At 33.6% G+C, this 24,113-nt stretch overlaps 2 protein-coding genes across 2 annotated transcripts; one reads left to right on the forward strand and one right to left on the reverse strand.

Moving 5' to 3' along the window:
- Positions 1-608: 608 nt before the first annotated feature.
- On the forward strand, positions 609-22,146 carry LOC139106779 (uncharacterized). The gene is made up of 7 exons (XM_070663745.1): positions 609-2,300; positions 2,447-2,856; positions 3,247-3,346; positions 3,484-3,585; positions 3,665-3,823; positions 3,940-4,042; positions 22,058-22,146. The coding sequence occupies exons 1-6, from the start codon at positions 2,007-2,009 to the stop codon at positions 4,003-4,005; spliced, it is 1,131 nt and encodes a 376-aa protein (XP_070519846.1). The 5' UTR covers positions 609-2,006; the 3' UTR covers positions 4,006-4,042; positions 22,058-22,146.
- Positions 4,051-8,394, reverse strand: LOC139106671 (putative uncharacterized protein DDB_G0282129). The gene is made up of 8 exons (XM_070663609.1): positions 8,298-8,394; positions 7,922-8,046; positions 7,032-7,280; positions 6,637-6,910; positions 6,176-6,414; positions 5,548-5,958; positions 4,943-5,151; positions 4,051-4,864 (listed from the first exon to the last, which is right to left on the reverse strand). The coding sequence occupies exons 1-8, from the start codon at positions 8,392-8,394 to the stop codon at positions 4,780-4,782; spliced, it is 1,689 nt and encodes a 562-aa protein (XP_070519710.1). The 3' UTR covers positions 4,051-4,779.
- Positions 22,147-24,113: the final 1,967 nt, after the last annotated feature.

A 24,113-nucleotide genomic window follows, 5' to 3' on the forward strand; every position in this document is an offset into this window, starting at 1 on the left:
CACGCGGCGCATCGCTTCCACTTTCATTTGAGCATATATCAACGGAGGAATCTGGTAAATTATACATTTACGGAAAAAGAAAGCAATCCCGTGCACGACAACGCGAGTAACAAAGTAATCGTCATAATTTCAAGGAAATTTTTTGTCATTAATTCCGCGCGCCTATACCGCTGGACTCATCTCAATAGCGTCAGCTTTCTCGCATGGATATTCTCTTCGTTGATACACGGTTCTTGCATTAACGCGTATAATAAATAATAAAATTAAGTATAATAAAAAGAAGGGCGCTTAAACAGATTTTTGGTCATACCAGTATCATATAAAAAGAATATAATAATATAAAATATTAAAATTACTTAATTAAATTTTTCCCGTGTTCTCACTTCGTTGAGGCTTCACGCCAAAATTACAGTATCAAAAAAATAGTTTAGATTTATTCTTGTACGCGTCTCTATTTCCGAATAACAGCTATTGTTCAGCTTGCTTCACGATCCAACTAACCACGTTCTACCGTAAGTCATTTTCCCTTTACCCTAACCATTTTCCTCTATATTACTAAACTGCGCGTTACTTTATGTAAGTTTCGTTTCCATCGTGTCAGAAATACGCATTGATAAAATTCTTATGTGGCATGTACGAGAATATCATTGTATGTTGAAATCTTACAAGTTGCAATATTTCGCTGCAAATTTCAGAGCAATTCAAGGCTATATATTGCATAGAATAATAAAATAAAAATCAAAATGATGAATATCTCTGTTCTCTTGAAATATTGTAGGGAAACTTTTTTTCTTTACTTCACTTTGTAACATCTTGTGGTAATCGAAATGTATTATTATTTATATTAAAAAGCTACAGAAGAATCCAATTTTGCATAATTTTTAAGTTCATGAATTGAGAAAAATACTGCTCTGCTGAATTCATGAAAAATTACTCAGTTTTTACATATAACATCTGCTACTCAATAATGTTATACATTTACGTGGTGAGCAAAAAAAAAATATAAATTCTTATTCACTTAAATTTGCCTTCGCTTTATCTTTTCGTAATAATACATCGAGGCAAATATGTAGAACTTTAAATAACGATTCGCAGAAATTTTTTTTTTCACAATTTTTAGTAGGAACATATTATTTTCATTGTTAAGTCGGTTTATGTTACATGTTTTTCAATATGTGTTTAAAATCATGTGACTTTTACTAAAATTTTGTCAGTTTTTCACAGTTATTTTAGTTAATTTACAAAGTTCGTAAATATACTTTTAATTTTCTCCACTTAACTAACGCAGAAAAAGAATTGCCAGAAGTGCTTCTTTAGTATCGAGCATGACCTTATGTATAAATAAATTATACATTTTTTTTTCTTGATGGAACAGCTCTTGATAAAATTACTACGTAGTATATAACGAAAGATATTACTGCGCGTTGAGAATCAATAAATTATAAAGCTTTATTGCACCATGCATACGATACCATATAATAAGGTATAGATACAGAATAATAGATGAATTCAAATAATATAAGTACAGTTTGTTTGCAACATGTGTGAATCGTAAAATTACTAGTCTATACGATACATCCAACACGGTGCAAATCTTAAAAATTTATTTTGTATGTTACGTTTCAACTGAGTTGTTCTACTGTACGGAATGTGTATTGCCGAAGTAATTATAGTTTCGACATTTTATAATTCTTACTTTACCTTACCCCCGCATGTATTTTTAATCCTCTCGTAAACAGAAAACGTAACTTATTAATTCAAACACGTACAGTGAATTACCTCTCAAATCCATTTTTGTTAATAATTCCATTTATAAATACCGTGTTGTAGAGAGAAACAAAAAATCGAATATCCATTATTTCCTATTACAATAACTTTTCTTTATCACACTCTTGCATAACTCCTTCGTCGAGGTGAAAACATCGATATAATACCTTATGATCATGTTTTAAATTCTCACACTTTCAATTTGGGATACGCTAGTACAGATATAACACATATCAGTCATGGCGAAAAAGATATTACTGAAGGACGTGATTTTTGTCGTGAAGCTAAGTGTATTTATAATACAATGCTGGCCATTGGCAAAAAATGCAACAAGACTTAGAGTGGTTTTCATAAAAATATATCACTTTATGTGCATTATTTTATTAGCAATTATGGCCGCATCGTGCATCTATACTGCTAACATAAAAAGGGACACCTTTATAGTTTTCTCAAATTTAATAATGTATACGAGCGCCATGTTTCATTCTATTAACAATTTTATTTGGTATAATATTAATTACACCTTCATACAAGTAATTGATACTTATTAATAATATTTGTAACATTTTTTTGTTTAATTTTCTATTTAAATTACGTAAAACTTAGTAAAAGTTTCGCGTTATTGCTATCGTTTTCTATTGTATTAACAAAAATTGTTTCAAATAATTATTATTTGCAGAAAGTTACTTTCGAAATGATACATGTTAGCGAATCGATGACAGCACATGAAAAAATTGTGTTTCAACGATACATTAAGAAATGTTTGCCGTTCTACAGTGTATCTCTGATTTACTTTTATTCTCTAACGGTCGGGACTATTACAGTAGTTCCTCTTCTAGCACATCAACCATTTCCAACTGTAATTGAATACCCGTTCGACGTTTTGTATCAACCGCTGCATACAATTATCTATTTAAAGCAGTCTATATGCGGATTTTTCGTATCAGCACACTTATGTGTAAACGTGTATATGGCCTTATTGGTTTGGTTTACAACTGCAAGATTTAAAGTACTAGCAGAACAGTTAAGAATGGCTGTAAATGTTTATGAATTATTCGAATGTATTAAAACTCATCAAAAATTACTAAAGTATGTATTACATTATTGTTATATGTAGACAATTAATTTTAAAACCTCAATGAGAGAGCTCAACAGAAAAAAAAAAAAAAAAAAAGAAAGAAAGAAACCATTGAGATTGCTGACAACAGTTCGACAACTTTTTAATTATTAACTCTCATTAAACTTTCTTTCCGTTTTCTCGAGTATTAATTACATTTTATACGAACGAATTTTATAATGTACATTTTGTTTTATTAATTTTCACGTTTAAGTTTGTTGGTCTAAATTTTGTAATTTTAACTTTAATTTACAACCAACGTCGCTAAAAGCCTTGGAAAACACTAAATTTCATAAAAAATTTTAAAATCGAAAATTAATTTATATTCTGAAATGTTAAATAAAGATGATAAATTTATTTAGGTATGCAGACAATGTTTCAATTGTTGTTCGTGCTTTTGCATTTACAACTATATGCTGTAGCACAGTAGGCTTAATAACATTGTTTCTTTTAGTTTTAAAAGTAAGTGACATGTATTAATACTAAAATATAGTAGTATAATGTCTAAATTTATGCATTAATATGTGTTAGTATAATTTATACTTCAAACATCAATATATCGATATCACGTATATCAATTTTTTTTTTTTTTTAAATAGGAACAATCTCTAATAGTAATATCGTGGGCTCTCGCAGTGACTGTATCTGGTTTATTAGAAGTATTTATGTATACTTGGCCAGCCGAACATTTAATGCACACGGTAAATTACTTAGTGTCATTTAAAATTTATTAAATTAAAAATAATATTTTATTAATAATACTTTAATATTGTTTCTTAGGCTAGTGAAATCGGACATGTGGCATTCGAAATACTCGATAATCATTATTTCGTTAAAATATGGAAATGTTTGCAGATAATTATAATGCGAAATCAAAAGCTAATACAGATCAGCATTCCTTGTCTTATGCCGGCATTATCTTTTAATTATTTTTCAGCGGTAAAATTAAATTTTAAATTTATTAATAGTATTTATTAAGGAAACATGTTATCTATTATTTAATATTAAGACATACCATTTTTTTAATCTATTATATTTATTGTTCAATGTTACAGTATCTTTCAACTATACTTTCCTATTTTACAACATTGCGAGTAGCGATACTTGAAAACAATGATTAGACATCAATTCAATGTTGTGAACAATTAAATGTTGCACGTAAGAAATAATTTACAAAAAAAATTAATAGAAGATTATCCTTATTAAACAAAGTCTTTTTTTTTTTTTTAATATATTTTTACTAATTTCTAATTGTTAGTTAATGCTGTCAATAAAATTAGTAAACACCAAACTAAAGTATAAAAAATTGGTACGCTTTAATTCTATTGAGATGCATTCAGACGCATTAATTTAGTAAATTACATATTGCAAATCGCAATATTAAAATAAGAAAAATTAATTTATTATTTAAATAATAAAAAAAATGAATTAAGAATACGTTAAGAAATATTGCATATTAATATTAAAATTTATATTTAAAATTTATAATTACCATTTGCATAATCAAGAAGCAGTTTCATAATACGTAGGAAATATAAACGATAATTTTACATGTTTAAATTTAAATTTTTGTATCTTCTATTTTATACAAATTGAGGGAAAGAAAATTTACAAGCGATACTTTTCATTTTCAATTTTATTGAAAAATCGTAAACAAAGTAGTCGTCATTTACTGGACATGTCTTCAAAGACAAAAGGGAACAGTATAAAATTCTTTTGATGATCTTCGATGAAAGACTAGATGCGATAACGTCGTCGACTTTTTAAACTCCATATCTTCGATGTCCGCATATGCTTCAGTCGTCGCATGATCGCTAGTAATGAAGTTTTCAAACTGTACTGACCGTTCTATGAGTGACGTTCGTCAATCGTCATGCCGCTCGCGGCGATTTTTGTCATTCGGTCTTGCGCTTTTTAAAGGCGAAGTTTACTTTCGACGGGAGAAAGCCCCCTTCCAATTTTATTGGTCTCTCTCTATACCTATAACGATACAGTTATGACAGGTAATTATAGCAATAAGGTGTTATGGCATTCCCATTATTACTCACGCTACCATACCTGGCGGTATCTTGTGCAGCAATGACTTTGCTTGGAATATACGAGTCGAGTAACGACGTCGGTTCCGAGGGCAAGGAATGATCTTGTGCCGGCAAGGTCGGTTCATCGTCGAAAGAATTCCGAATCGGTTCTAATTGTGCACCTCCGGCTTTAAAGTCATGCGGAGGGAGTTGCGGCGGTACAAAATGAGTTTTAGGTTCATCAGGCACCTGTCCAAAAATATAATTCTCCAATTTTAATTAAGAAAAAAAAAAAAAGTACTATAAAGATGCTTTACTGCAAAAATATCTATTAAATTATTTTATAGAAATATAACACGTTTTTATAAAACAGATAAAGGAGAAAGTAAATGTCATAAATGATTTGCAGCGACACGGCATGAAACGTAATTATACAGTATGCTAATCGGGTAGCGATGTCACTCCGTTAAAGATGCTAATTTAAATCTCTCATTATAATTCCAATAGCTGAAGCGACAGTTACATAAAACTGTGATTTCCATTTCAAAACATCGATTTTCGATAAATGTAACGTAATCGCGAATGCTTTAAATCACGCTGAGCTAAGTATAGTGGAATCTATTTCGATCTATTACATGTACTAACTTTAGTATAATCCTGCGACTGGTCCAGGCCGATCTGTTCTTGTAAGATTTCCTTTGGTGCTTCGTGGCTAATCGTTGGGGTGACATATACCTGCTGCTGCTGCTGCTGCTGCTGCGTCTGATATTGATTTATCTGTCCGCGAAGGTAGTTGTCTTGAATGTAAGCTGGTAGACGAGCGTAAAAATCGCTGTAAGCGGCAGCGGGATCGTTGTAAACTATTCCAGGCTGTGTGTAAACAAATTGTTGCACGTACTGCTGTTGCGGAGGCGTAATATAAGCCTGCGTGTGCAATAGAGTTTTTCCTTGTACCGGCGATTGTTGAGGCTGCACGTATAAAGGTGCCGACAGAGGGGACGAGCTGATCTTCTTCTTCGGTGCACTTGGAATTGCATAAGTCAATCCTTTTGCAGCCTGAAAATAGCCGTCGTGTGACGAAAATATAATCGGCGAAAAGCCAAGGCGCGTTTGATTCAAATCGATGTTAAAATATTCAGAAATCTGTTTACCGTTTAAGAAGAAAGTTTAGCGTTTCTCTTTTAATCACCGTATTGCGATATTAATGTTACATAACTATTTGCATAAAGCACAGTTTTCTTAGGGAAGTTATATTTAAGTAAATTAGACTTACCTTGGTCGTAAAAGCCACTGGCGCAATAGTGGAATACGATGGTTTTACGGGAGGAATCAATTGTTTCTGATTATATACGGGAGCATACAAGGGTATGGAAATTTGTTGAGCCGCGTTGCTGGCTAATTGTAACGGAGGTTGCGCTAGTCCAGCAGCTTTTAAGTCTGCCAAAGAATTATAACTTAATTGGGGATAATAAGGAAACAATTGTGTCACCGGAATGTCGATGTAAAGAGGTTCTGCAAAATAAATTAGCGCAATTAAAATTCTATTCTTCTTTTCAATAATTTTTTAAACATTTTATTCATTTTTTTTTCTTTTGCAATTTTTAAATAAAGTAAAAAATATATATAATTTCGATGTTAAAAAATATTTCTATAAATGTTATCTTTAAAAAAGTTCTTGAATAAATCTAAAAAAATAATAGCATAGTAGAAGCTCGTAATGTTCGCATGTTTTACCTTTATTTATAGCTTTTGTGTATTTTTCCGTAATTGCTTTCTGTTGAACGCTTTGAATATGATTGCCCACTGCCACTTCCGGCTGATAGCTCAATTTTTGAGACTCAAAGGCAATAGGAGCAATGTCTTTAGCTGGTATTTCCACTTGCTGTTGGTATCCACTGTAGTATTGTAACGGCGGTGCATTTTGCGATAGAATTTGGCTTGGCTGCTTATATTGTGCTTCGTGTACCGAATATTGATTGGGTTGAAGGTACTCTTCAGATGGTATTTGCTTCAGGTAGTAGAAATAAAAAGACACAAAGATCAGCGAAGGAAGTCTTAATTTATATTAATGTTTTAATAATTTTTGAGGAGAAGCAAAAATTAGGAAAAATGTTTAATTAATATCTTACGCTATATTTTATATCCTGATGTCGTTGAGGTGGGACGTACTGTTCGGAATGACCCAACGTATTATATTGGCTTGATAATTGATATTGCTGTTGATTGGGTTTTGCGGTATATTTCGTCTCATCAGTCTGGATGCTCTCGATCTTAGTCTTACCCTCCGACCTCAGATTATCTCTTTCTATATCTTCTAAATTAATTTTCTTCTCGGCACACGCTGCCGTTAACAGCAGACCCAATATTAAATAAACTTTCTGTAATTAAAAAAGAAAATTTAATTACTTTGTTAAAAATCTATTAATTTTTTAATTTCTCTTTCTTAAGTTTAAATGTATATTTAAAAAAAGAACTTAATACAGTTTTAAATTATATTGAAAATTAAACTTAATAAATTTTAATAGAATTTTACAACAAAAAGTGCAAAATTAAATACAGAATAAAATCTTCTTATTAAATTTTTATGCAATTAAGGATGAATAATTTATAAAGCCTTAATTGATTTGCAAAGAAAATGTGGCAAAAGTTAATAGTCTCTAATAAATAATGCATAGTAATAATCAGAGCGATTACGCGTTTTAGTACTTAATTATATTGTGCGTTCACCATTATTGTTTCCGGCAAAAACGTATTTGCACCGGGCACACTTTCACTGTACGCGAAGTTCTGGGTCAAACATCCGGTATGGACCACTCTTATATAGATTGCGTTGTCCCGCCACCACAGGGCGGTTCGCTCCCTCCCCCGAACACGAGTATCATCACATATATGTACATTTCTTTCTCTTTTCTTTTTAAAATCTTTAAACAAATTTTCAGGCATACATTAAAATATACGATGAATTATGCAAAAACGCTACGCAATTTAAGATAAATATAAGCAATCTTTGAAATATTACCCCGGATATTATCAATTTAATAGAACGTGCTACTAACGATGGCAATAATTCCTCTTTTATTTTATCGAACAAGAGACCGTCTGTTTTATACACTTCTCTAAAAGCAAATCTTTCGCACGTTATTTCTGTTTGCAATTTTTTAAAAGGCTATACATAAAACTCTGCTATATATTTTTCTTCTCTTCTCTTTGTTAACAAAGTTATGCAGTTCTTTCCCGCGACGGTTATATAATGCGCGGTATTATATTCCACTAAAGTATTGAAATGGAAACATCTAAATGGCAGGGTCATACTTACCATGTTACAAATTTTTTTTTTTTTATTACTATCACGGCACAAAGGGTTTAGCTCTACTATAAAATCGAATCAAACGTACGTTCTCTTATATAGCCTTTACCCCTACCAAATATATCTCCTGTCGGGTTACACTTCACTTCTTGATCAAGGCGTGTGTGATAATCCGTGTCGATCATGGACCACGAGAACGGGAACGGAATGCCCACATCGCGATTCGAGTAAAAGTGAAGATATTCGTTAAATTGCTTCCTAGATTTTTCAAATGCGACTGGATTTCATTTCGGAGAACGATTAATGACTGTCTTAAAAATATGTACAATTAAATTGTTGAAATCTAATCACGTTAAAATAATCTAGTCCTATTAAAATTTGTAACTTTATATAAATGTGATTAATAGATGTAGGAACTCCATTTTAAAACGATTTATGTTACATTCATCAAGTGAAAAGCGGATAAGTAATCTTTTAACGACAAGAGATGCGTCGAAGACGCCGTGTCGTTAATGCGATATTAACTGTCGAAAAAGGCCTGTTATTAAAGCGCAATATCCGAAAGAACGTGATATATCATGAGATGATAAAACCACTACTTAATCATTATCGATATTTTTACGTCGTTCGTGCGATCACGGTGGCCGGTTATCCGATTGCATTTGATGTGAAATAAAGTGCGTTAAATACCAGGTAGTAGCGCTATCGACACTAATAGTCTTCGCATAAATCGCTCCTCAGATTTTTTTTTAAAGCCATAAAATTGCACTAATTATCATGCCTGATTATTCGGTTCATTAAACTGCTAATTAGCCGAGTCGATGCGTTTTCATCAATCTCACTTTAACCATCGTTTGTAATAAAATGCGGAACAGATTAAATGAGAGCTCCACTAATTTGCATCTCTATAACAATTTAAAAAAAAAAAAAAAAAAAAAAAAAAGAGAAATGTATAAGCGTAAAAATAATTTCGTATAAAGTCAATATTTAAACATATTTACTAAGATTTTAAAATATTGCTACAATACATATAAAATTGTAATAAATAATAAAACATTATTTTCAAAACTATTTAATGTTCGATAGAAAGTTGTGATTTATCGTTACCGAAATAAGTAAAATTCATCAAAAAGTCGCGATAAAATCAATCGCTTATTAATTCAAGTTCCGCATAATGAGAGACAAGCGCCAACGTCAGGGTCTTCTGCGAACAATAGAGAGAATGATCGATGTGGTCTCGTAGGAAGTTGCAATTTCCGATTATTGAACGACATAATGGTATACGCACTTGTGAAAAAGTGAATTATTCTCACCATTACGTATCTAATAGTTGCATGCGAGATTGAGTTGTGAGATTGGACGCACGATCTTGTTATCTCAATCAAAGGCGACGATATATCTTCGATATGCAGGTTGAACGGATATGTATTTTACAGATTATTATTCGTTACCATTTAAAGACCATTAGTATATATTTGCTTTTGTATTATTAATACGTATGACATAATTTGACAGCCCCAGTAATATTATTCTCAATTATTAAAATACAATTTCTAAATTAGTATATATTTATTAAAGTATAAATGTTTAATGACATGCACAAAATCTTTACAAAATTAATATGCACAACGAATAAGTAATCAATCATGCTAATTTCTGACATGTAGAATGTGCTATCAGGGACTTCATTCTGAAAGATCGATGATGATACGTTCAAGTTCACCTCAATTTTGTCTTAATTTCCAAGATTAGATGTAATAAATCATTTTCATATCGAGTAGTATAATTGGTGAAGGTGATCTCGGCTGTGGCTTACGAGAGATTGCACTTGTACATAAAATGACGTAAAAGATTGCATTGTATACTAGAACTTTTTTTTTTTTTTTTCATTGCCATTCGGTTAGATTGAAGTGATAGAAGTTAACGAATAAGTTATCTAGCCGAGCTACCGTTTATCACGCGGTGAGGTATTTCTAAAAATTTCTAAATGGATAGCCCACCGCTCGCTCGCTCCATTCCGTTACAGACAATGAAGTAAAGGGCTGCGGATCGAAGTAGTGAAAAGAGAAGGGATGGAAATCAACTTTTCTTGCATAGATTCCCTCCTGACAGGAATGGGTGATCGATGCAGTCGGGAGTCACGGAAAGGAAAGGATCGCGAGGATGGAAAGGAGGTCTCGTAATGATTCGCAATCTCTTTGTTGCTCTCTCTCTTTCTCTCTCCCTTTCTCTGTATAAGTGGAAACGTTCCGCTATCGAATTGCACAAAGGCCGACCCTTTCCTCGGACATTCCCAGGTGTATTCCACCTGCCGAACCGGAAGAGAACGAGGAGGAGGTGAAGGAGGAAGAGGATCGGGACTTTCTACGGTGATCATGGGTGTGGATTACAGCCTTGTGTACCGATCACCCGCTGTTGCGTCAAACGATCGCCAATCGGCTGCACTTGAGACGAATTACCTGCAACCTCAAGACAGAAAACTTTCTCGGCCGGCGCCTCCGATAAAACGCGTCCAAAAGGGAGAAGAAAAACGAGGAAGTGAGCTAGACTCGTTATATTAACGACCGATCGGAACGCGGTTTCTTATATTGCGACGAAGCGACAATAAAAAATGCAAATATTCGACCTTTCCGGCGGATCACTTTCTCGAATTTGATCATAGGCGGGTTCGCCTACTGATTGCCTGTCTGCTCGTGTGATCTGTTATTTTTTTTTTTTTTTCGTTTGCTCGCAGATTACCACCCATGTTGCTCGTCCACTTTCGAAGTTTGCCCGACCGATTATATGATCATTTATATGCGTATCTCTCTTTCTCTCTTTCTTATAAAGATATGCTGCAATTAGATAATCAATCAAAATTGATTGAAAATTCTTGAATATAATACAAAATAAAATAGAATCTAAACAAGCCTGAAATTTTAATACCAATTTCAATTTTATAGCAATGGAGTAGTATGGCGATAATTTATTTATTTATTAAGCAAAGAGAAAACGTGAATATAACCCGCGCGTTAAGTAAAAAGTAATAAAAATAAACATCGCATAGCATGCGATCTATTTGTTGGAGCTAAGGAAACAGAGCAAGTAATACATAATTGCAGATAAGTGCCAAATACAGAAGAATAATGCATTTCTACATTAAACCAATTAATCAAAGTGTTATAACATTGTTTTTTTTTTTTTTTTCTTTTTCAATGCAATCTCCTCGACGTCTGATACAGATAGCTCGATTGTCCATTCGCACGACGCGTGACGGCTCATAAACATAAAGAGAAAATAACGTTACGGTTACAATAATGGATGTCCTTACACACGTGCGTGTGTGCACGGGACTTTCTACCACTATCGCCGAAAGCTGCAATCCCGTTTATTCAGAGTTTGTGCAGAGGCGAGGCGCTTATGTGCTTCGAACTTTCGGGTCGCCGTATATTATCAATCGAGATCGAGCCGCCGCGTGAAAGTAACAGGCTTGGTCCATCCGATTTTATTTTCAGACCGTCGGTGTGTAGGTACGTGTGCTCGCGTGGAATGAGCAAAATAAAGTAAAACAGCGGTCCGAGCGCAACTCTCACTCATCTGCCACGATATCCGCGTCGAGACGGTGCCAAAGACTTATTACATTTCTCATGCAAACATTCTACTCCGTCACATTCCGTCAAATGTATTAATACCCTCTCACACCCGGCTGTTGGGCAATATAAAAAGTGATTTTACATTAGCCGCTTGATTTCAGAAATATAATGAAACATATTCGAGAAAGTGTCTTACATTCTCAATTGACCTTCATTTGTAAAATCTTTTATAAATCCTCATCATCCTGAGGAACAAGCGCGAGAACGAAAGCTACTGGATCGAGGATGATTATAAGTGAACGAATATTCGTACGAGCGGCGCGGCTTCCTAAATGAAACTTGAGAGGAAACACTTAGCTTATTCTTATCTCGTTCACACGGTCTATCGACGCGCCCGGGCTTGGTTGAGGCAGACCGATCGCGAAAGCTCACTTCCGCTTTCCATCGCGGCCGGCACGCCTTTCATCCGGTCAGCCGGACGCGGCAGCGATCCAGATCTCTTCCGCTTTTCAGCATCATACCGTGATTTCGCATGCGATCTCGCACCAAGACGAGAGGCCGTAAAGAAAATATATCTTAAATGTTAAATTAACGCCGCGCTGAAAAGACGCGCAAAGTAAGACCGCGCGCGGAAAGGCCCATAACGAAATTAATTAGCGAGCGCAAGATTAATTAGCAGAGACAGGGAATTCATCGCCGGTAGAGAAATGTAGCGAGCCATTCCGTAATCTCATAAAATTTCAAGATAAAGCAGCGCGGATCGTCCATCGTCGCGGTGTATCTATAATTTACATCAACTCTCTTCATACATTAACTTTCTACAAATTATTAATTAAAACTTTTTACGGGGAGAAACAATATTTTTGTTATGCAGTTTTGAAACCACCCTTTCACTTGGTGGTAAAAAATATATAAATGGCAAATAAAATTGCACCGAGTATATCAAATAAAGATTTTTATTTTCAAATCAAAGCACTGATTGTCTAAAATAAGTTTTAAATATTAATTTGTATTTCATATCCTATATAAAATAATATAAAAATTAATAAATACTCAATCTACTTTTTTTTTTTTTTTTTTTTTTTTTTAAATTAAAAAATAAAAGTTATAATTATTCATGACGTTATCAGTATACATTATATCAATATACATACATAGTAGAAAATATCGATACAATAGGAAACAAAAACTTCCTGTCGTACGTATTTAATTATTCGGCGCATAAAGCATTCGATTTTAATGACATGGCAAACTTTAAAATTCCCTCGTTCATATAAATTTCCGCGTCTTAATCTGCTAGATTTTCACGTGCATCGCAATTTGTGATGACGCGTGTATAATTACGTTGAAAGGAACACGGCAGAAAGAAACAGGAAGCTGTCGCTCATCGAACGAAAGTAAAGTACAAAAATAAACACAAAAGGGAAACCAGTTCGCAATACTTACGGCGGAGAGAAAGGAGTGCAGACGTTAAAAGCGACACGAAGGATTTATTATTTACGACTACAAAACACCTATTTAAAATCAGCGGCGAATATAGGTCATAAAGCTAAATAGATTCGCATCGGTGGATTATAGCAGATCGGGCTTGAATACCGCAATGTTACTTTTGGCTCCAAAAAAGACTCGCCGCGCAACGCTAAAGTACTTCGGCAAGACAGAGATCAGATTTTTACGTTCTCTTTGCTTGTCTCGTAAATTTTAAAAGATTAACATCTCCGGCTGTTCGCATTTTCGCGGTAACATAAAAGCAGCATTCACCGCTTATGCGACAAAAGAAAGTACGAAACTGGATGAGCAAGATCCAGAGTGGAACCAGTTCAATTCAATCGCTACATTCGCTCATGCGTAATACATTGATGTGATGCTGTGTAATTTTCACATATGCCGCATGGTCGCATGCAACCGCGTGGGACGTGATGTGACCGCTGGCCAAACAGTAACCTCAAACCTGCCTTCGATAAATAACTTATTGTTAAATTAGTTTATTGTGTATCGTAAAAAATAATATATTCGTTTTTTGTGAATGTTTAACAGTTGTATCGTGAGGTTGAGGTTATATTCAAGTTATGTGCTATTAATACCTTCTGATACTTTTCGAACGATTTTGAACGACTCGTTGCCGCGAAATGCCAGGATTGACGGACTTGTCAACTCGTTTATTTTTAATGTCTCGGTAATTTAAATGAGCAAATAATTAAATTACTCTTTTTCTTTCATTGTAATTGAAAATTAATAATTATTTATTTTATTGTCAATGTACTTTTTAATAACAAAAGAGAAATAATTGAGAGATATCGTGCCGCGAGAGTAAAAAAAAAAATTTTAAGATAATGTATCACAGATTTGTTAAACGTATGTTTCAACATTTAAGACTTTATTTCGGATAAATATTATGTATATATGTCCATGGAGAAATATAAATTCATCTATCTAAAACACGATTTTGATCAACAATTCCTCTTTATATTTTTATCAATTTGCAACGAGATGTAATAAATTCTTTCATTTATTATATTAGCATTGCACAGTAAAGATATTAAAATGATTTATTTATGTTGCTGAACATAAAACAGATTATTTGGATAATACTGACATGTGAACGTTTGATACGTCACAATTACCTGTGTACACAGTCTTTACAACAAAACATCAAGATGTATGATAAATATCGCTCTACATATATATATATATATATATATATATATATATATATATATATATATATATATATATATTTATATCGCATCGCCTTTAAACTTAAAATAGTTAAAAAAAAAAAACTAAATAAAAATACGTATTTTAATCGTAATAACTTAAATGTTCTTACAAGAATTCACTGGTTACCATCTGTTTTTTCGCAATCTGTTAGTCTTATTTAAATTGTAAGTCACTTGAATTGTATTTCAAATATCAGTCGAGATAAAGCCTAAAGTCAGCGCTATCATTTAATAAAACATTTGGCATTACTTTTACCTTCAGTCACGCATAACAGTGATTAAGGCAAAGAAGTATATCTTTCGTAAGTAGCTTACCAAAATTTTTAGGAAAAGAAGTTTTCTAAAAGCGTCCTGCTTTCGAGATCAAATATATTTTAGATCTAACGAATGAGTCTCATTGTAAGTTATTTCAGTTAGCTAGTGAATAGCTTTTAATCTTGTTTTCCTCAAAGTTTAAGACAAACAGTTGGGAAATCATGTATTCTGGACGGATCTTTGTACCTAATTTACAACGCCAAGTCAATTAACCGTTAAATACATAAGTACGTTTTGATTTTACGTTAATTCTAATACGGAAGGTATGCGATTGTAAGTAGCGTAACTTTTTACGCAGCAGCCTGAGACGAAAATGCAAATGGCAAGTACAATGATCAATATAACAACAAATATGTAAGCATATAGCTGCAGAAATCTATTTGGTAACCACAGAATCGTGAACTCGACCGTTTTTTCTTGAGTATCTGCAAAATACGTATATAGTTTCATTATCGATGAGAAAACTCGAACAACTATCATTTTAAAAGATCTATACCTATGTAAGCAAGTCCGTAACCCATATGTAGCATGCCCATTCTGTAAGAACAGGTCGGTATTTGTACTTCGTGAATGTCCCCTACGTCCATTCTTAACTGGTACAAAGGTGTTTCATACGGCGGTAAAACCCAAACGTCGCTCAGTTGATCCGTCGCCGTGTCCAGACTTATGTGCATTGCCTTATGGTCATGCGCGGAAAAAATTATCTGTGGTGATAATTCTTTGAGTACCTGCAATAAATAGTCGTATAAAACGAATCATTCACGGTTCTTTTTTTCGCGATGTTAGACCATACATTTTGCACGAAACTTCCGGGTGTAAACAGTAAAGGCATATGGCTGAGAATAACGTTGGTCGTATTTCTTTCTGCGTAATCATTAAGAAATGCATCTTTTGGGGCATCCGGCATCGCGCGGGTTAATCTATTTACCTAAAATATAAGTCATGTATTGAATTTCTTAAACACATATATAGCTGGAATTTGTATTTACTTTGAAAAAGGTGACAGTCTTGTACACTAATGTGTCTGGCTGAGTATATGCAAAATTGAATCTTTTATGGACATTTAGAGAAACAGAATCTTCATCACCTCCAATGTCATTATCACCTGGAAAGTAAATTTTCTAAAATAAAACACAAGATGGTCAAAAATAAAATTGCAGATTTCCTTAAAGAAAAAAAAAAAATTACAAAACTAAAATAAATACCATTATATTATCTGGTGTTGAAAATATTGAATCTAGTCTCCTCTTGTACCTTTCAAAATCTTCTGCATTAGCTATGTGACCCTCATCCATGAGATCACCTAGGAAGGCAATGACATCTGGCTCAGAAAACTTTAGAGCCCTTGAGAAAGTTTTCTCTAAGTACCTACAAAATTCCTTGTCTATTATTGTCCTGTGCATGTTATGCATATGACAAAATTTTAGTAGGTATTGCCATTTTTCCACACAAAAAAAAGTACTTACAAAATGTATCAAAATACAATTGAGATCTTGACAAAATATAGATAAGCACTTAATTATAATAAAAAAAATATATAAATGTATTAATAAAATTAATTAACGCTTACTGTACATACCTATCACTATCCCACCTTGCTATCCACGATCCAAAATAATTCTCATACTTTTCTCCAAGTATTTGTGGATCAGCGACGAGAAGAATTTTAACACACTCCGAGCACTCACGCATGACCCACTTGAACTTCTGCACTTCGTATACAAGAAATTCATTGTAGAATATTGTCGCAAGAACAATAATACTAATAGATATCACTCTGTGCTTCAACCTGTTTAACATAAAATAATTATTATTTTAAATTCAATCTTTCTACACACCATACAAAAATTTTAAGTTAAGAATTTTTGTTCTTTGTTTTGTTCAAAATAATTTTTTTTTTTAAGTCAATTAATCGTGTGTCTCTGCAAGATTATAAATTCATAATCTCGCAAAAAAAGTTACCTATTTCGCCGCAACATCTCTGTGATTTATAGCATTATATAATGCTGAAACAAAAAACTTAATAGCGCATCTTGAACTAATTCGTTATATGTTGTTCATTATTAATTTTATGAAACGGTAATCCAGTCGCCGCAAATATATCGAAAAAGGTTAAAAGGATCGATGTATTTGAAGCGACGAAAGCGCCAAGAACGTGTGGTAAACGGAATTTTTCAAAACTACCAAAATCGATGGTGACATATATATATCACTTTCAATTTTGGTAGTTTCGAGTGTATTTTTCATTAAGTTTTTAAATTAAACGACCGCTTATTTTTTATCTAATCCCTTGGGAAAACTATAAAGGTGAGATCACCATTGAGCCGTGTAACGTATCCATGTATTAAATTAATATTATCGGACGCTATCTCTTGTATAATACTGTTATCTCATCTTCTTGTAAGTTTGCTTTGGATTTTTATACACAGGTTGCTCGAAGCAATTAGATATCACATGAGATTTTTTTTAAAAGTAAGCTAAATTATTAAGAACGAGATAATCTATGTAAACTAATCGTTTAGGCCATTATTAGTATATAGTTTAACATAATGATTTTAATTTGAATATAATCCTTAAAATTAACTTAAATTATTGCCTAACTCTTATAATTAAATTAATTTATAAATTGATCTCACATCTATGTCATTTACAAGTAGTATAATCCGCTTTAACATGTATAATTATAATTAAATGAAACTACTGAAATAGAGCACATACTGAATTAGTCTCTTCCTTTATCCTAACTTAAATTCTAATATCAATTTTTAGTATAAAATTTGCAATCTCTGTCAACACTTCTGGATCCAGTGAGGATAGAAATTCTTCTATCCAAAATGGACCGTGGTTTTTGCCTTTGTATAGAAACTTGGTTAACGAAGCTCTTTTTTCCTTGTATAAGCCACATTGCCAGAACATATGATTTACAGTTTGCTCGGACATTCCGCATTTACACAGGGGAGATTCCAGGATTTTGATCAAATGTAGATCGCTCGCCAAACTGGTGCGACCCGCCCTTATACGGTTAATCGATACGATGGCTCTCCGAGGGAGTTTAATCCCCCGGAACCAGGGTTTCCTTGATTTCTCTAAAAAGATATTGTAATAATTCGCAGTGTGGGGATGGTTTATACATTTCTCTTGTATAAAATTGAGAGAATCTTTATACATTTTATTTTTCCATAGGGCTGTGAGGTCAGAGAATGGTAATAAATCCTTAGAGAACTCACCCTCTTCTGCCGCTTTTCTGGCCTCCATATCTGCTGCCTCATTAATCGGAATATCCACGTGGGAGGGAACCCCCAAATAAATGTTACCTCTCTACCTTCAATTTCCAAGGTGTATGTTAAATGAATAATCTCTAGGACAAGGTATGGCTTTTTATTATAGTTAGAGTTCGAAGCTAAGGCCAAGAGGACGCTTTGTGAATCTGTAAATATTTTGATTGTTTGTTTGTTAGTTTGACGTGCATATCTAAGAGCATTTAAGATTGCTAGGGCTTCTAGGGTAAATACAAAGGATAGGCTTGAGGCCCGACCCTTAAAGGACCAATTACCAAGGTTGGAGACCACTGCAAATCCGCCTGATTCTTTACCGGGGATCTTGGAGCCATCTGTGCCGTAGAAATTCTCCGATGAATTGGGCGGAAACATATCCGCAAACAGAGCTTTAGGATTGACTGATGCGGCCAGGAGCTTGCCTTCTTTGAAAGATACTTGAGGAGAAAAGGAAAGTGACAGTAATGGAAGTTTCACATATGGAGGACCGGAGGACTGGTGAATGAGATCTCTATAAGGTAATATCGAGAAAAGTGTATCGGCTAGGGGGGAAACATAGTAAGGTCTGAAGACAGGTCTTCTTCTGTATGTATTGTGGATTTGTGAAAGGAGAGGAATCAGCGGATGGGAACAGAAGGAGAGAATTTTTGAAATAAAGTTAAATCCGAGATATCTAAACCTGAGATGTAAGGGAGGCTCTTTGGCTTCAGTTAAAAGAATGGGGATAGAGGTACAGCGTTGGAGGCCCAGAGCTGCGCGAAGAGCTTGGAATTGCAGTTGCTCTAGCTGCCGAATAAGGTATTTAGGAAGGTTACACCATACGTATGCGCAATATTCGATTCGAGCTCGCACAATTGCCTTATATATATTAAGCAGAAGGCTTGGATTACAACCGAACTATGTATTTCTTAAATATTGAATAATTTTAAGCGCATTTTGGCAAGATCCTTTGACAGATTGAACGTGAGCATTCCACCTGAGATCATTTTGAAAAAGAATGCCTAGAAACTTTACCGATTTTTGTGTATGAATCAAAGATTTCTGAATGGATATGCTGTAGAGTGAATTCCTAATTTTAATATTCTTACTAAAAACGCATAGAGTGCTTTTCTGGGGGGCGAGTGACAGGCCTACGGAATCAAACCAATTTGCTGCATGATTGGCCTCCTCCTCCAAGTAGTCGAGGGCTGTATCGACGTCGAGGCTTTTAGAAAAGATACAAACATCATCCGCGAATTGGAGAATATTTACAAAAGGAATTAACTTAATAGAATGGTCTAACTTTGATACGTATAAAGAATAAAGTATAGGACTTAATACACATCCTTGAGGAAGGCCTTTATATATTGTGAGGACCTCGTTAAATGAACCAAAATTAACGTTGACTATTCTTTTGTTTATTAAATTAAAAATAAATTGCAGTATCAAAGGTGGAATACCCAGCTGTTTCAATCTGTGTACAAGAATGTCGCATAAAACATTATCATACGCCCCCTGAATATCTAGGAATAATGCGGCTGTAGCTTTTGAATTCTCAAACCCGTTGGAAATTTCTGAGTGAAGGATGGATACGTTATCCGCGCAAGATTTTTTATTCCGAAAGCCGAACTGGGAAGCCGGGATTTTGTCGAATCTCTCCGCCCTCTAATTCAACCGATTAGCCAGCATTTTCTCCGTTAGTTTGAGGCTACATTGAGCGAGGGTTATCGGTCGGAGTTTTGATGAGTCTTTCTTTGTAATAAAAAATATGTTGAAGGTTTTCCAAGAACAAGGGAACGAACCCGAAGAAAAAATTTCATTGATTATAGTTAGGAGCGCAAATCTGGCTTTTTGGTTTAACTGGCTGTATACACGGTACCCCAGTCTGTCTGTTCCAGGACTGGAATTCATGCGGGCTTGGTTTATAACGGAGTTGAATTCTTCAAGAAAGAACGGAGTTTCTAAATAGTGATCCGCGTTAGGATTGACAAAGGATGGATGAGGATTTTCCACCCACGGAGGGCTAAGTTTATCGATCGTTTCCCTGACATTTGCATATAAATCCGTTTTATATTCGTTGGATCTGTATTGTCGATTTAAGTTTTTAGACATTGAACTAATCGTGCTCTAAACGTATTTAAGATTTGTGTTCTTATCGAGTGATCCACAGAAATTTTTAAAAGCTTCTTTTTTAATTCTTTTTAATTCTTTTTTGGATAGGACTACTGATTTTTGATAATTTAGAAAGTTTTCCAACGTGTAGTGATACTTAAGTTTTTGATATGCTGCCTTTCTCAGTCTGATTATCTTGTTGCAATCCTGATTCCACCAGTGGTTTTTATTGATATGATGAGAATTTCTAAAGTGATTAATTTTTTCATTTTCAGAGCAGCCTGTCGAGTGTAATTTGCCTTTTGCATTTTTGGAGACTTTATAATCGATGTCGTGGAAACAATCGGTAACAACTGCGATAAAAGTGGAGTATTTAGATTCTACATCTAGATTTGTATTTTGAGCTATTTCTAAAAGATCCTCCGAGGGGGTATCAAGCCTTTCTTTGATTTTACTCCAATTTGTTCTATGTCCATAGAGACAAGGAGCTTTGTAGAATGTTGAATGATTTTCTATCGCGTCGTTTAAAATGATTTCAATAGCATAATGGTCGCTGCTCCATGGGTGGTTTAAGACATTCCAATGCAACACTTTTGAGAGTACGAAGTTAGAGAAGGATATATCTATTGCTGAACTGTAATTGGAGCGGGCTGAAAAGAATGTAGGTTGGCCATTGTTAAGTATTGTAGATCCGGAAGCCAGCAAAGCATCAAAGAGTTTATTACCGTCAGAGCTGTTTGTCGTCCCTCCCCAAGAAATGTGATGAGCATTTAGGTCTCCACATACAATATAGTTGTCTCCCATTTGTTTAATGAACTTTTCCCACTCCTCTGTGGAAATGCGAACGTCGGATGGCCTATAACAAGAAGACAAAATTATAGAAAAGTTGTTAGTGAAAATTTTTATTGCGCATACTTCTAATTTTCCGCTACATCGTTCTTTTAAGTCAATAGCCTGATATTTAATGCCATTTCTTATAAATATGGAGGTACCGCCCCCTTTTTTATCTGTAGATCTGTCTGCCCTAATAATGTCAAATGAGCGTATCATGATTCTAGTTGCAGGTTTTAACCAAGTTTCTGATATCATTAAGATATCGTATTTTTGAGCGTGGAATTCAATTTCTGGAATTTTGTTGTTTATGCCTTGGCAATTCCATTGTAGTATTTTAATCATTTTAGTTGATTGTTTACTGTTAGGAAAAAGAGAGAAAAATAAAAATAAGAAAAAGAAAAGATAATAGAGATTTGTAAAAACAAAGAAGTAATTTAAATCTATTCAATAAAGACGGAGTAAGGTTTTGCGTATAATGTAATAGTTCTCAAGATACTTTTTTAGTCACAGATTTCGAATTCAGCGCATGTACATCTATATAACGGGCAATTCTACCAATAATTTCCGATTTGTTTTTACTATCTAATATATCAATTAACTTTATCAAAAAATTAACTTTATCACTTTTGACCAGAGAAGTGTGTCGTCGGAGTTTAAAGCGTCAATTGATAATCCAATCCTTTGTTGCACTGTGTCGAAAGAGCTGGGTGGTGACCTGAGTCTGGGTACGTCCTGTAGAGATTGGGCGTAGGTTCTTGTTGTTTGTTGAGGTTGTGCGTGTTGGCCGGGCGAAGCTTCTATTGTTCTGCGGCCTTCCAAGTACTCCAATCACAAGATAACTGAAATATATATTTTAAAGTTAAAAAACTTATTGATGTAAAACAAGGGCAATCTACTAAACTTAATAGAACCGAATTTAAACAAAAAATTTAACTTAAAAGCCTGAAAATAATTTATTTAAGAGTAACTCTACTTTTAACCTATAACACATACCTGTCACTTTTAAAACTCTTAATAAAAATTATTCCCGTTGATGTACAGGCTTGGCACTTTTTGGGCAACAAGAAAAATGTTCAAATTTGATAGAAAATCCAACGGGACCCTCGAGGATGCAGCAGAACATTTTTCACAATGTGTAGAAGCACAGGAAAACTTTTGTGACCCTTGCAGCACACCAATCACCAAAAAGCTAAAATATAAATTTATTTACAGTTAGAAGAAATATTAAATTGTAATTAAAACACTCTACTACACTAAATAAAACCGTATTTAAGTCAGAAATTTAACTTAGAGGCTCCAAAAAAATTTATTTATAAATATCTCAACTCTTAACCTAAAACACATACCTGTCACTTTTAAGACTCTTATTAAAAATAGTTCCCGTTAATGCACAGTCTTGGCACTTTGTGGGAATGAAGAAGAAAATTCAAATTTGTTAAAAAATCCAACGGGACCCTTAAAGAAGCAGCAAAACTTTTTTGACAATGTGTAGAAGCACAGGAAAACTTCTGTGACCCTTGAAGCACTCCAATCACCAGAAAACTGAAATATAAATTTATTTACATTTAAGAGAATTATTAAATTGTAATTAAAACAGTTTACTACATTAAATAAAAACGATTTTAAGTCAGAAATTTAACTTGAAAGCCTGAAAATAATTTATTTAAGAGTAACTCTACTTTTAACCTATAACACAATCCTGTCACTTTTTTAAAGTCTTAATAAAAATAGTTCCCGTCAATTCACAGGCTTGGAACTTTTTGGGCAGCAAAAAGAAGGTTCAAATTTGATAGAAAATTCAACGGGACCATCGAGGATGCAGCAGAACATTTTTTACAAAATCCTGAAGCACAGCAATATATTCTGCGGCCCTCCGAGCGTTTTCATCACAAGATATCTGAAATACGAATTTTTTTAGAGTTAAAAAACATATTTAAATGTAACGAGAACACACTACTACACTTAATAAAACTAAATTTGAGGTTAAAATTTAACTTAAAAGTTTCAAAAAAATTTATTTAACAATATTTCCACTTTTAACCTATAACACATACCTGTCACTTTTCAAACTCTTATTAAAAATAGTTCCCGTCGATTCACAGGCTTGGAACTTTTTGGGCAGCAAGAAGAATGTTCAAATTTGATAGAAAATCTAACGCGACCCTCGAGGATGCAGCAGAACATTTTTTTCAAAATTCTGAAGCACAGTGAAACTTCTGTGACCCTCGCAGCACTTCAATCACCAGAAAGCTGAAATATAAATTTATTTACAGTTAGGAGAATTATTAAATTGTAATTGAAACACTCTACTACACTAAATAAAACCGAATTTAAGTCAGAAATTTAACTTAGAAACCTGAAAAAAATTTATTTAGAAGTAACTTTACTTTTAACCTATAACACATATCTATTACTTTGGAAACTCTTATTAAAAATAGTTCTCGTTGATGTAGAGCCTTGGAACTTTTTAAACAGCAAGAAGAAGGTTCAAATTAAATAGAAAATCCAACGGGACTCTCGAGAAATAGACAGAACTATTTTCACAAGCTGTAGAAGTGCAGTGAAACTTCTGTGACCATCGCAGCACATTAATCACCAGAAATCTGAAATATAAATTTATTTACAGTTAAGAGAATGATTTAATTGTAATTAAAACACTCTACTACACTTAAATAAACCGAATTTAAGTCAGAAATTTAACTTAGAAGCCTGAAAATAATTTATTTAGTAGAAACTCTACTTTTAACCTATAACACATACCTGTCACTTTTTTCAAGTCAAATTATTTATATTTTCCGTTGATTTACAAGCTTGAGACTTTGTGGGGCAAAAGTAGAAGCAAGAAGCTGTAATGGAAAGCCAACGGGACCCTCGAGGAAATAGCAGAAATCCTTTTCACTAAGTATAGATCACAGTGAAAAATCTGCGACTTTCCAAGTTATCCAATCACAAGATAACTGAAATATATATTTTAGAGTTATAAAACTTATTAAAATGTAACGTGGGCTATCTACTACATTTAATAAAACCAAATTTAAATAACTAATTTAACTTAGAAGCCTCAAAATCATTAAAATAAGCGTCAAATGTTACGCGT

Source organism: Cardiocondyla obscurior, linkage group LG11 (assembly GCF_019399895.1).
Source record: "Cardiocondyla obscurior isolate alpha-2009 linkage group LG11, Cobs3.1, whole genome shotgun sequence".
In the NCBI taxonomy this organism is placed as follows: domain Eukaryota; kingdom Metazoa; phylum Arthropoda; class Insecta; order Hymenoptera; family Formicidae; genus Cardiocondyla; species Cardiocondyla obscurior.

What these genes read in the sequence shown, in the direction of transcription:
- LOC139106779 (XM_070663745.1), top strand. Translation starts at nt 2,007, where the DNA reads ATGGCGAAAAAGATATTACTGAAGGACGTGATTTTTGTCGTGAAGCTA. An exon ending in CCGAACATTTAATGCACACG is followed by an intron (nt 3,586 to 3,664) that starts GTAAATTACTTA and finishes ATTGTTTCTTAG; the next exon opens with GCTAGTGAAATCGGACATGT. An exon ending in CTTTTAATTATTTTTCAGCG is followed by an intron (nt 3,824 to 3,939) that starts GTAAAATTAAAT and finishes TCAATGTTACAG; the next exon opens with TATCTTTCAACTATACTTTC.
- LOC139106671 (XM_070663609.1), bottom strand. Translation starts at nt 8,394, where the DNA reads ATGATCGACACGGATTATCACACACGCCTTGATCAAGAAGTGAAGTGT. An exon ending in TAAAGGCTATATAAGAGAAC is followed by an intron (nt 8,047 to 8,297) that starts GTACGTTTGATT and finishes AATTGCAAACAG; the next exon opens with AAATAACGTGCGAAAGATTT. An exon ending in ATCAGGATATAAAATATAGC is followed by an intron (nt 6,911 to 7,031) that starts GTAAGATATTAA and finishes TACTACCTGAAG; the next exon opens with CAAATACCATCTGAAGAGTA.